A 14,369-nucleotide genomic window follows, 5' to 3' on the forward strand; every position below is an offset into this window, starting at 1 on the left:
GAAGGCAAGTACAACAACAATTTTAAAGTTGTCTTGCATGACGCTTATTATGGGCGTCAACCGCTTATTGATGTGGCACCCAGGTAAGTTTCCTTGTGTCACTTTAGTTTGGGGGGTGAACTTAAATTTTAAATTTTTTATTTCTAAAATTAATTTTTTGTGTGAGTTAATTTGCTTAATATGAGTCAATTTGAAAGTAGGTAGATAGCATGATTTGAAAAGTTCATTTATTTTTCGAAAAAATCTGTGTGCTTGGTGATATCACATTCTTGACTAATTTTAATTTTATACTTGTTGACTTCGCTTTTAGCCAACGACAATGAATCTTTTTGATAAGCGAAAAATGATATGTCGTAATGAGAATATGTAATAAAGCAATAACAAGACACTGGAATTTTATAGAGGTTCAGCCCTGAGCAGTTCGATAATAGCCGAATCCTCATTATTTGTATTGACTTAAGCACAAGGAAGAAGTTTCCTCTTCTTATAGCTCTTACAATAGTATCTCTGAATATATAATTCTTAGATACCCTTAGCTTACAGCGTTTCGGCTTATAATTTTTCCGTCCTTTGCCCAGTGAACATTCCTCACTATTTATAGGGCTAGAAACTTGAGGAGGAAGAGTTTCTTCTCTCGTTACAATGCGCATAAACAGAAAGATCGTGTGATCAATGCTGAATGCAAGGATCGTGGGATTGAGGCTGAATACAGTGATAATGGGATCGTGTGTATGCCACATCCACGTAAGTTGATCCTTGAGTTGTACGGATTGAGCTGGTGACTCATGATACATTAAGCTGAATTCGCTAAGTGTTGATCATTCTGCACAGCTCGTTAAGTATTCCATTCTGGATATGCCAGCGAGGCATCCTGCTCGGCATATTGCTCCGAACAGATGCTCCAAGTAGAGTCCACGTGTCACAATTCTCGTGATGCCACGTCAAAGTGCCAAATTTGGGATAACCTATGCCCCCCAAGTCTGTATGGGACCTCCGAGGTTACGTGTAGACTTATTCCGAGCTGGCTCTGCGTTTGGATGGGGACACGTGTCGAGGATGACCGTTAGAGACTCGATGTGAAGTTGACTGGGCATCCCTTCGATTTTCGGCTAATTAATGCTCTGACAATTAATATTTTGAAAATTCAAATTTCTCTCTCCACGGCTGACGGTTGCACTCAATTACTTTTGATTTCCCATATTCGCTTTTGAGGCGGGAAGCCGAGGCGTCTAAGGTTCCTTTATGTACAGTTACCCTTTTGCCTATAAATACTCGGAGAACTGGCACATTACTCATTTTTATCACCCTTCGTTGCTAAGTAAACTCCAGAGTGAAAAGAGAGAGTTTTCTGGTTTCAGAGTTGCTGAAGTGCCTACAGACGATTGCTGGCTTGCTTGAACTCGGACATTCAAATCTTTGAGTAAGTTTCTGATTCCTTTTATGCTTTCCTTTGCATGTTTAAGCTTTGATTGTAACTATGCTGTAGAAAGAATGCTTAGGAAACCCTAGGGTTAGAAAACTTTTGCGATTCTTCTTTTCCATGTCCTTATGTTGGCTTTCAGCAGTAGAGCTTATTTTAGAACTGCATTGCGTCTGTTTTCCATCTTGCTTATTCCAAGCTTCATGAACTTTTTTGCCCTAACTCAAGAAAACTTTCTGACTTCTTGAGTTTTGACTTTCCTTCGAACATGGTTGTTCTTTAATCTGTTGAGTACTCCTGGTCGGCATATTTGCTTGTTTTTCGTTTGATACTCCGTCCAACACTCATCTTGTGTGTTGTCTTTTGTAGATGAACCCAAGTGAGTCTTGGGAACTCGAGCATCAAATCGACCAGGATTCGCTTCAACTTCTGCACGAAGTTCACCCTCGTCTTCGTGCTAGCTCTCCTTCTAGCGAAGAAAATTCTTCTGACTCCGTACTCAGCCATAGGCTGATGGCTCGTATGAAGAAAACCACGCGTCTGGCCGACGCTTCTGACCCTCAAGTGCCTCGGCTCGCCACTCTCCCCGACGCCGAACAAGTTTTGGCGGTCCCGATGGAGGAGGACCGTGAGGGAGACGCTGAGATCCAGGAGGTTGAGGAGCTGGACGAGGCGCGTCCAGGTAGTCCTCCTGCTGCGGAGGGAGAGGAAGAGGTTGGACCCCCTGACTTCGGAGAGTACAATGAGGCTAGGCAGCCAGTCGATGCTGACGCAGACGTCTTGGTTGAGGGTGTGGACTACGTCAGTGAGGAGCTTACTGAGGTGGTTCCTCACAGGAGGCAGGGTGCCTTGGGCGCCAGGTGGGCAAGTCCTCCATCCAAGATTTTGGAGGCTCGCCTCCGCACTCTCGACCAGGACGGGTACCTGGGCGAACTGGACTGCTACATTCCCGCCCACGACAATCGCGCCACAAACCCTGATAAGGGAATGTGCGCCTGGTCGGGGGCTCACGGCCAACAAGGGGCGCTGATGCCCTTGCATAAGTACTTCAGGGATGTGGCGGACTTCTTCGGCCTCTGCCCAGCCTAGATTACTCCAAAGGGCATCAAGTATTTATCCGCTCTCTTCATTTACACTTCCCAGAGATGGGATGCTCCTTCCCCCCACGAGGTCGCCTGGTTCTTCGACCTGAAGTCTACCCCCAAGCAAGGCAGGTCGGGGTATTTTTACTTCTCTCAGCCAGGCTTCAAGTGGTTGAGCGGTACGGACGACAAGGCCATCAGCAAAATAGGGCATTTTGTTGATGAGTACTTCATGGTGAAGGATCCGAGCATCACCCGGACTTGGTTTCAGCAGATCCCGACATATCACCGTCCTCCCCTCACTCTTTCTCTTAGGGATAGAGCTCAAAAACTTGCCCGATTGCCGGAGGAAGACAGGAATATCATCCAGTTGACCTCCGATGATAATCTGGTGAAGTATGGGCTTTACCTAGAGGACTTTTCTCCTAAGTCCGTGGCAGGGAAGAAGGGGAAGTCTGATGCTGCCCGGCCCGAACAAACTCATCCGGAGAATGAGTTGATTCAACTGAAGCGAGAGGCTAAGTTGAAGGGAGGTGCCAGGGCCAAGCAGTATGCTCAGGAGCCAATGAATCCTGAAGATGAAGCCGAGGCTGAGGCTGAGGCAGAGCAGCAGACCCCGTTGAAGAGGAAGAAGAAACTCCCGGCCATGCCCAGGCCTGTTGAACATGCAATTCGCATAAGGGAGCCCATTTCACCTGTTCGGCCATCTTATCCCTTTGCTGGAAAAGGGAAGGCTGTCATGTCTGAGATAAACTCGATGTCAGGTGATGATGGACTTCTGACTTTCTGGGCGGGCAGTCATTCTGCATTTTACTTCTTTTTCAGTTTCTTGACTTTCATGCTTTATATTTTCTGCTGGTTTCTTCTAACCACGCTGTTTTTGTTCTTTGCAGACATGTCTCGGTAGATGCTTGATGCTCTAAGGAAGAGGATGGGTGGAAGCTCTAGTGCCTCCCCTCCGGCCAAGAAGCTTAAGGGCGTAGAGGGGTCCTCGGAGAAGAGACCTTCTAGAGAGGTTAATGACCTTTCTAAGGAGCTGACTGTTGCAAATCCTTCTACTCCCAAATCTGCCAAGTCTAAGGAGTCTGGACCACCAACAACTGGGTTTGAACTAGTAAGGAGGATCCTTGAGCGGGTGCAGGCACCAACTCCACCCGTGCCCGTGCTGCCAGAGGCCAAGAAGGGCAAGGAGATGTTGGCCCACTACATGAACCGGCTAGTTCCTGAGGTCAGTGAGCAACTGGCTGGTGCTGATAACGACTCATCTCTAGATGTGTTGGTGGGTGGAGTCTTGAAGGAGCTTACCAGGGTTAGTCTTTTTTTATACTTCCCTTTTAACTTTTCACACTTAGCTCCATATGCTGACCTTTTTCTTTGTGCAAGCCGGTTTGAAGTTGGCTTACAGTTACTCACAGGCTAAATTTGCTACTTCTAAGAGTGCGGCTCTGTCCGACACCTTGAGGGCAGAGGCGGACTTGGCCAAGAAGGAAGCTGAGGAGGCTAGGGCGGAAACTGGAGCTGTCCTGCATGAGCTGGGTGAAGCCAACAAGAAGTTGTTTGCTGCCGAGAAGAAGATCTCCGTGCTAACAAAGGACCTCGAGACTGCTGATCGCTTTCAAGAGACAATCGAGATCTTGTCTGCTGAAGTTAACAGTCTTCAGGATGAGAGGAGTTCTCTGCGGTAAGTTCTTCTTCGGCTAAAGGAGGAGAGGGACGACAAGGTGACCGAGGCGGACCAATTGAAGGAGGAGGTCAATGCTTTGGAGATTGCCAGCCTCGAGCTCTTCTTTAATTTCTGGAAGGCTAATCCCCTGGCCAATTTCGACTACTTGGGAAATGCTAAGGACATGTACCTTGAGTACTGCGCGGCCCAAGTTGCCTAAGGTGGGAAAGAGGCAGCTGCTTCAACTTCTGGCCAAGCTTCTGACCAGGCTGCTGATGCTTCTCCTGCTCGAACAACAGATCCTTCTGCTCTAGTTGGCTCAGAAGAGCCGAACCAAGAGCCTGGGACTCCAGCTGTTTAAACACTTCTCTTTTTATCTCCTGTTTATATATATATATATATTATATGTGGCCTCAAGGCCTTTAAGACATCGTGACCGACCAAGAGGTCTTTAAACTTGGAATTATTTTTCATTTTTTGGACAAACGGGCTGACCGAGAAGCTTTTAATCCCGGTACCATATGCTTTTGTCATCCTTAATGAATTTCATTCTCTGTTTATAATTGTCGTGTAATTGTGATTGTTTTATGTTTACCAAATGCTTTGTACAGGTATAGGTGCCCCCAAGTGACCGAGCAGACGTATGACTCTTGGTCACTTGTCTTTCGCAAATATATTGCTTTTCTGTTCGGTGTTTTGGGTTCGACTAAACCTTTTGTATGCACTTTAGGTAAATTATAATCATGCTGATTTTTTCGACTCAATAGAATTAGAAATACTATCTTTATTCTTTTATTGATCGAAAAGGTATTTATTACCGTAGTAACTTACATCAAAGCTAGTGATCTAATCTGATCTTTTAGCTTAACATGACATAAAACAAATAAGAAACTGTACTTTAAAGTGGTCTACCCGACCTGAGTACTTTGTTTCTGAAGCCTTTGTGCGTAGTCCGCCCAAGAGGCCATTCACTTAGAAGCGAATGTTCAATAGTACTTTAATGTGGTCTATCCGACCTGAGTACTTTGAAGAGGTCTATCCAACCTGAGTACTTTGAAGTGGTCTACCCGACCTGAGTACTCTATTGGTAGTATTTCCTTAAATGTTCTCCATTCCAGTACCGTGGTACTAGAATGAGTTGCATTTTTTCGTCATACTTACCTAGTTTGTATGCTCCGGAGTCGAGAACTTTGACCACCTGGTATGGTCCTTCCCAATTGGCTCCTAGTACACCTGACGTGCTGTCTTTGGTGTTTAGGAATACCCTTCTTAAGACCATATCTCCCACGAAAAATTTTTGAGCTTTCACTTGTTTGTTGAAATACCGAGCTACTTTTTGTTGATGAGCTACCAACTTTAAGTTTGCAGTTGCTCGTTTTTCTTCGATTTCATCAAGTGATTCTTCAAGGAGTGTGTGATTGGTACCTTGATAGTACGTCAACCTTCTGTGGGACGGTGGCTCGAGTTCGACGGGCAACATAGCTTCATAACCGTACGCCATTACAAATGGTGTCTGACCGGTTGCTGTTTTTTCCGTTGTACGGTATGACCATAGAACTTCGAGGAGTTCTTCTGGCCAATTTCCTTTGGCATCTTCAAGTTTCTTCTTTATTGTATCCTTCAAGGTCTTGTTGACTGCTTCAACTTGACCGTTTGCTTGGGGATGTGCCACTGCGGAGAAGCTTTTGATGATACCATGGTTCGCACAGAAATCAGTGAAAGATTGACTGTCGAACTGTTTGTCGTTGTCCAAAACTATTTTGTACGGGAGTCCGAACCGACATATGATGTTCTTCACTATAAAGTCTTGAACCTTCTTTGATGTGATAGTTGCGAGTGGTTCGGCTTCAGTCCTCTTAGTAAAGTAGTCGAATGCTACCACTGCGTACTGCACTCTGACTTTACCTTTAGGTAACCGTTCGATTAGATCAATTCCCCAAATGGCAAAGGGCCACGGACTTTGCATTTGTGTCAGCTCGTTGGGCAGAGCTCTTGGTATCTTTGAAAATCTCTGACATTTGTCGCACTTCTTCACATAAGCTTTCGAATCTTCAATCATCGTCGGCCAGAAGTAGCCTTGCCTTAGAATTTTCTTTGATAAGCTCTGTCCGGCTGCATGATTTCCACAGAATCCGTCGTGAACTTCATATAGAAGTCGTGCAGCTTCAATTGGTGTGACACAATTGAGTAATGGCATTGAGAATCCTCTTATGTACATGATCCCTTCTACGATGATGTACCGTGCTGCCTTTCTTCTCATTTTCTGAGCTTCATTTTGGTTATCTGGGAGTTCCCCAGAGTTGAGATAGGCTGCTATTGGCGTCATCTGTTGGAATTTATTTTACCAGGATCTTTGATCTACTCACAAGTATGTTGATTAATAACCTAAATATGAACTTCTAAAACGATAATAAGAAAACACATATAAAGTTAAGAAAACCTTACATTGATGGCAGCAGACTAATATGTCTCCTTCCACTCAGATCTCCAACCCTTGATTCCTTTCTATTGCAGAGTATAATGAAGATCTGAGCCCGAATGTCGTTCAGTTGGATTTGATCCTTCACAGTCTTCCAATCTATGATTGAGGTATTGTTTGCTGTGTGTGGGCACTACTCTCTCATTAGGGAATTCGAAATTCTCTCTCTCTCTCTCTCTCTCTCTCTTGTGTATTGTGTTGATTGTGTGTTCCAAGAGGAAGAGAAGAGGACAACTATATATAGAGAAAAGGGAAGCTGAACTTTCCGAAATAAAGAGTTTCCTTAATTACTGAGTAATTGATTAACTGCCTGATTTGGTGTGATCCACCACTTTCCTTTAATAGGTAGCTGCTAGGTTTAGGTTAGTAATTACTTGGCAATTAAAAAAATTGAAAATAATAATTGGGAAACACAAATAATTGGCCGGCCATAGGTTTGATGGGCCCCACTTGGATTTTGCAGTTTCCACAATTTTATTTCTATTTTCCCAAAAATGTCAATTTTCCAATTCTAACCATTTAAATGCCAAAACTAATTATTTAATAACTAAAACAGATTATTAAATAATATTGTCATTTAATATAATTATTAATTAGACATATAGAGTCTCTTAATTAATAAATAAAACCTAGAATCTCTTTTCTTTACAATTTCATCCCTGCTTAGTGAAAATTCACAAATTAGACATAGTCTAACTTTTAGAATTATAATTGATTAATCATAAATCAATTATTGAGTCTTACAAACAGTATGGTCTCAGCTAGAATGGCGACCATGGATCTATATTGCTGAGCTTCCAATAAGTTGAACCGAATTTACCAAGTAAATCCCTAACTTATTAATTCCTTGTTGAATCCACTCTTAGAACTTGGAATTGCACTCTCAAACTTATATAGAGCATTCTATATGTTCCACGATATAGATATACTATCTCATTTAACCATTGTTATAATCTTAATGTGATCAAAGATCCTCTATATAGATGATTTACATCGAGATGGGATAAATTTAGCGTTTTCACCCCTCAATGTATTCGGCCCCTTAAAATACTTAGCTACCTGTAAATGATGTTTTAGTGATCTAATATATAGTCACTGAAACAAGAGCTCATCCATTTACTTCTATTTAACTAAGCTCAAAGGGGATCATCACTTGACTTCTATACACCAGTAGAAGCTATAGATTTCATATTTATGTTCAGCGCTCCCACTCAGTCATACTATCATGTTCCCAAAATATACGTATCACCATGACCCAAAAGTAGGCTTAACTAATAAATCAAAGAACATGAATAACACTCCTGAGATTGAGCCTAAGCATATTAGGATTAAGATTATTTTAATCTAAGATCAACTACTGATATTGACCTGGAAAGATACAACGGTAAGTTTATAATATCTTGTCCAAGTTCCATATCGGTCCAGTCCAATGTATACTCCATACATTCGAAACTAGTATACTTTATCAATGTCCTGGAAAGAACATAACACTTACTCCAAGTGTAAGTATACTTCATCGTTGATTATCACATTAGTGTAAATCCAAAACACTGATGAACAGGGACTTAGTCTTTTGAATCATATAATCACAATCACATTCCACTGTGTTGACAATACTGTAATTGTGAATGAATATATGTTCTGGACTTAACTGATTTTGTGCATATATATTAAACCATAAACATGAAAAATACATGTTAACATAAATCACTTAAATTGATAACTAATCAGATTGTAATGGGTTTTATTTAGGGCACAAAAACCCAACAAACTCCCACTTGCACTAACATAAAACAAGTTGTGCATTACAATCAATCTTTTGTCTTGATCTATAGATCAAGTGTAGTATATTTGAAACCACCCAAACTTTTGGAACCAGGTTCATAAAACATTATGAAACATCCTTAACTATATGCTTTACTCATCAAGGGATATTGAAATCCTTACTGCTTATTAAGTACATCTGAACAAACAGAAGACATATCTCTCAAATTTTAAAATTTGGAACTGAGATAATGCAGTGTAGTATTTTCTTCAGTAGAATAACTTTCTGGTAATTTCGAATTTACAAAGTTATGTATATCTTCTCTGATGGAGCTTGAATTATTATAGATGGGTTTTAACACTCTTCTATAATAACTCCTCCACCCCCAGATTAACCACCATCTCAAATTCTTAAAGAGTTGGTGTGGATATTAGGATTACTAATGTATAGTTCCTTAATATCTAACATATAGGTCACTTTCATAAATCTTTCTTGATTGTCCCCTAATGTTCCTTATTTGATTACATCTCAGATGGCTCCCACTCAATAGCAGATGTCTGGTTAAAAAAAAAACTTTTAACCTCTTATTATTGTTTTGAGGGATATCTCGTTGTGACTTATTGTCTTAGTCTGAAATTATAAATTTCTTTAAGACTAGGTCAACAACATAGTAGTGAAGTGTAAAATACTTGCTAGAGATTAAGCAATCAAATTAAGATACCATAAAATTGTTTTGAGGATTAGAAATCTTGACTCAAGTCATTTGAATGGACTATGCAAGAATTCTTCTATCTTATTCTCATAATTCTGATAAGTTATTTCTATCCACATGAATGGTTAGATTTGTTTTATCAGTGGTGTTCTTAAGTTCCTATCATAAGTGTCAACCAAATGAAGATGGGTAAAGAATTTTAAAATTCTCCCACTCAATTAAGGTAGTGTGATACATTATCAAAGAACTTTATTGGTATCACAACAGTGAATCTAAATTGGAACACATAATCAAGATCAAGGATTTATTTTGATAATAGCTAATTTATTATATTACTTCCATGTTTAAAATTATGTGTCATAAAGAGTGATGTGGAATAAAGTCCACCCCTAAGTATATAGAGATTATGATCCACCCCTAAAGGTTGTAGAGATCATGATTCTCTAAGTGTTATAGAGATTATGTGGAGTTGAATATAATCCAGAGTTCATTAGATATAAAAGATCGTGGAACTGCATATTATTCTTAACTTTTCCTCCACCCCTATCAGATCAAAAGATCTTTTTATTAAACAAATTCTTAATAATTGTTTTAGAATCAACAATTATTCATAAACATAGAAATAATTTCTAGTGTTTATGTTGTAATAACTCTGTAAAGAGTTTAAATAACTATAGAATTTGTATCAACAATAAAAACACATACACAAACAAACATAATGAATATAATAATTGGTAATTGATTTATAAGATAAAGTAATGAAGCTCAACTCATAGATTGCAATTTATTTGTAAAAAAAACTTAATTATGAATTCAAAAAAAAAAGTTTGCAACATTATGAGAAAAGAACAGGGAATAAAATGTTGGGTTTTATGCCCTAAATAAAACTCATTTCAATATTATCAGACTTACTTATTAATATAGATCAGAAATAACATTTAATGTTGCATGGTTCACATGATTTATTTCATGATTATATGTACATAATGTATGAATTCATCTGAAACACTTTTCACATACTTGATCCTGTTTATTGTGTTGTCAACATATTGGAAAGTAAACATGACTATGTGAATAAAGTTTCCTAGATTTATCAAACACAGGGTTTTACTGATATGATAATCTACAACAGAGTTTACTTGCGTTTGGAGAAATGCTATGTTCTTTCCAAAGCATTGGTTAAATTAAAGCTCGGGTTGGATGCATGGAGTATGCATCGGAAGGGACCGATATTAAACTTTGACTTAGATTTATTAAACTTACCGTAATATCTATTCAAGTTAATATCGCCTAGTTGATCCTAGATCAAATGATCTTAATCCTTTTATGATTAGGCTCAATCTCAAGAGGCTATTCGTGTTCTTTGATTTGTTAGTTAAGCCTACTTTTGGGTCAGGGTGATACATACATTTTTGGAACACGGTAGTGCAATTGAGTGGGAGAGCTAACATAAACTTGGAATCTAGAGCTTCTATCTGGCGAATAGTAAGTAAAGGATGATCTCCTTCGAGCTTGACCAAATGAAAATAAATGGTGGAGTACTCATTTCACATAAGCTGAAATATCATTTATACAGGGTTAAGTGTTTTATGGATAAAATACATTGTAGGGTGTAACGGTAATCTAATCCCTTTACAGTGTAGATCATTCATATAGAGGATCATTGATCAAATTAGGATTATAACAATGGATAACTAATGATGTGTCTATATGGTGGAACATATAGAGCATTCTATATACTGAGAGTGCAATTCTAAGTTCTATGCGTGGATTCAACGAAAAATTAATAAGTCAGTGAATTTAGATTATAAATTCTTGATCTGCTTATTGGAAGCTCGGTTATATAGACCCATGGTCCCCCCACTAGTTGAGATAATATTGCTTGTAAGACTCATATAATTGGTTTTGATTAATCAATTATAATTCTCAAATTAGACTATGTCTATTTGTGAATTTTTCACTAAGTAAGGGCGAAATTGTAAAGAAAGAGTTTTAGGGGCATATTTATTAATTATGATACTTTGTATGGTTCAATTAATAAATATGATAAATAACAATATTATTTAATAATTATTTATAGTTATTAAATAATTAGAATTGGCATTTAAATGGTTGAATTTGAAAATTGGCGTTTTTGAGAAAATGAGATGCAGAAATGATAAAACTGCAAAATTGCAAAAAGTGAGGCCCAAATCCACATTGCTTAGGGCCGACCACTTTTATAGGATATTTTCATTATTTTAATGCCAAATAATTCAAACCTAACCCTAGTGGAATGCTATAAATAGATAGTGAAGGCTTTAGGAAATTTACACTTAACTTTCTACTTTTTCCTTCAGAGAAACACCTGAGCCTTCTCTCTCTATACCTAGTCGCAACCTTCTTCTCTTTCTTCTTCCTTGAAATTTCGAACCACTTAGTGATTAGAGTAGTGCCCACACACAACAAGTGATACCTCAATCATAGTGAGGAAGATCGTGAAGAAAGACTTTCAACAAGAAGGAGTTTCAACACTAAAGAAGGAGAGAAAGAGATCCAGGTTCAGATATTGATAATGCTCTGCTACAGAAAGGAATCAAGGGCTAGATATCTGAACAGAAGGAGTCATTATATTCTGCTACACCCAATGTAAGGTTTCCTAAACTTTATATGTGTTTATTTCATAATCCTTTTAGAAGTTCATATTTAGGGTGTTAATCAACATACTTGTGAGTAGATCTAAGATCCTGGTAAAATAATTTCCAACAACTGGTATCAGAGCCATGGTAATTGATTTGCTTGCAAGAAATTTGGACTTAAAACGATTTCTTTGATGTTTTGGATGGTATCATGTTGTGTTGAGTGTTATATGATGATTGATTGATGTTTGTGAATTTTCGTGAAAAATAATTGAAATTCTGTTTCTAGAATTATTTTTATTGGATAGTATGGAAAAAATTAAGCAGTTTACCTTTTTACAGAACTCAATTTCGATTTAATTTGAATTAGTTATGATTTTTTGAAGTTTCGGAAAAAAATCAGAGTCGTGCAACAGGGACACGCGCGCGGAAATCATGTTGCCTCCCCCCAGCGCCGTGTTTCCTCGCCCATGCAACCCTATAGCACGCGCGGACAGTATGCACAGCATACTGTTCGTACAGCTCTCATTTTTTTTTTTCGTTTTTCTTCGATTTTTCATGCTATTTCATGGATTTAACTTCTGATTTTTTGTGTAGTTTTGTATTTAGACATTTACTATTCCTAATTCAATTCTAAATATCATAATTAAATTAATTAATTTTTTTTAAATTAATTCATGATATTAGTGTAATTTGAAAAGTGGTCCGAGAAGGCAGATCGGGGAAGGCAGATCGGGGTCGTCTTCTTCGTTGGCGGTGTACCGTCTTTAATGGAGTCAAAATTTTGGATTTTCGTTTTGGACGTTAAAGCTTCGTTTTCTTACGTCAAAAACAATCCTTAGGGTCCCATGCACTCAAATATAACCTCCCTTGACCCAAGAACAAGCTTAAACACGTTTGAATTTGAGTTCGTAACTAAGCCGCACCTTTGAAGCTTCAAAAATGGCGAATCTCAAAACGACGACTTCCGCCCCTTATACCACGTTAAAAAGCTTCCTTAGGTCGTATATAAGTGATCCCAAACCCCCACGTTCACCCAGGTTTCACTCCGCTTGAAGAAACGAAAATTTTCGGTATCGTATACGCCGTATACGTGCTCTCTCTCTCTCGTTGGTTCTCTGTTTTGGGTGTACGAAAATAGAGTTTAAAACCTAATTTCTATCGTGTTTAAACCCAAGCAAAATATCGCATTGAACCGAAGTGGAGCGATTCCCATTCCACCAAAATAGGCGTTCGGTTCGGTTCGGTTCGTGTGTATGTACATAAGTCGTATAACAGTTACTTATTATTATAATAATAATAATAATAATAATAATAATAATAATAATATGTATATAATAATAATAATAATAATAATAATAATAATAATAATAATAATAATAATACGTATATAATAATAATAATAATAATAATAATAATAATGTTAAATATGCCCTTTAACACTATAATAATATTTACCCATATTATTAGACCAAAATAATAATCTCAATATTATTATGAGTTAACATTCATCATTATTATTATTCCCACACCAATAATAATATGTACCAAAATCAAACAATTCACACACCTATATAATAATAGCCAAATATATATTTATTAGGCATTATGCACATGCCAATAATATCATATCATCACAAAGAAAAATCTCATACATATTTAAATCCATAAATATGTAAAATAATAAAAAATACTCCCAACTAAATAAAATTACAAAATTACCCTTTCGGAATTAGCGGATATTACAATTATCCCCCTCTAAAAGAAAATTTCGTCCCGAAATTTTACTCAAATAATTCTGGATATTGTTCTCGCATATCAGACTCTAGCTCCCAAGTAGCTTCCTCAACCACGCTGTTCCTCCATAGGACTTTCACCAAGGCAATTGTCTTATTTCTCAAAATTCTATCTTTTTGATCAAGAATCTTTACCGGACGTTCGTTGTAGGACAAATCTTCCTGCAAACCCAGTGTTTCATAGCTCAAAACATGCGATGGGTCTGACACATATTTCCGGAGTTGAGATACATGAAATACATTGTGCACCCCAGATAATGATGGCGGTAAAGCTATTCTATAAGCTACACTGCCCACTCTATCCAATATCTGAAATGGACCAACATATCTAGGACTTAGTTTCCCTCTCTTACCAAATCTCTTCACTGAGAGTCCTTTTCGTGGTGTCACTCGAAGAAACACATGATCACCCACTTCGAACTCAATGTCCCTCCGCTTCAGGTCTGCGTAAGATTTCTGTCTGCTCTGAGCTGTAATCATTCTAGCCCTGATCTTCTGAATAGCTTTGTTGGTGTGCTGAACTGCATCTGGCCCTAGGAGTTTGTTCTCTCCCAACTCATCCCAATGCAGTGGAGACCTGCATTTTCTTCCATACAACATCTCATAGGGTGCTACCCCGATAGTAGACTGATAGCTGTTGTTGTAAGAAAATTCAATCAAAGGCAGGTATTTGCTCCATGATCCTTGGAAATCTATCACACATGCCCTAAACATATCTTCCAAGATCTGATTTGTTCTCTCAGTCTGACCATCTGTCTCTGGATGATATGCAGTGCTGAACTTCAATCGAGTTCCCATTGCTCTCTGTAAGCTTTCCCAAAAAGACGAAGTGAA

At 38.5% G+C, this 14,369-nt stretch overlaps 1 protein-coding gene across 1 annotated transcript; it reads right to left on the minus strand.

Moving 5' to 3' along the window:
- Positions 1–13,523: 13,523 nt before the first annotated feature.
- On the minus strand, positions 13,524–14,135 carry LOC133039694 (uncharacterized). The gene has a single exon (XM_061118609.1). It carries the CDS (start codon positions 14,133–14,135, stop codon positions 13,524–13,526), a length of 612 nt encoding a protein of 203 aa, XP_060974592.1.
- Positions 14,136–14,369: the final 234 nt, after the last annotated feature.

The sequence above is a fragment of the Cannabis sativa genome, chromosome 7, assembly GCF_029168945.1.
Source record: "Cannabis sativa cultivar Pink pepper isolate KNU-18-1 chromosome 7, ASM2916894v1, whole genome shotgun sequence".
In the NCBI taxonomy this organism is placed as follows: Eukaryota; Viridiplantae; Streptophyta; class Magnoliopsida; order Rosales; family Cannabaceae; genus Cannabis; species Cannabis sativa.

What these genes read in the sequence shown, in the direction of transcription:
- LOC133039694 (XM_061118609.1), bottom strand. Translation starts at nt 14,135, where the DNA reads ATGTTGTATGGAAGAAAATGCAGGTCTCCACTGCATTGGGATGAGTTG.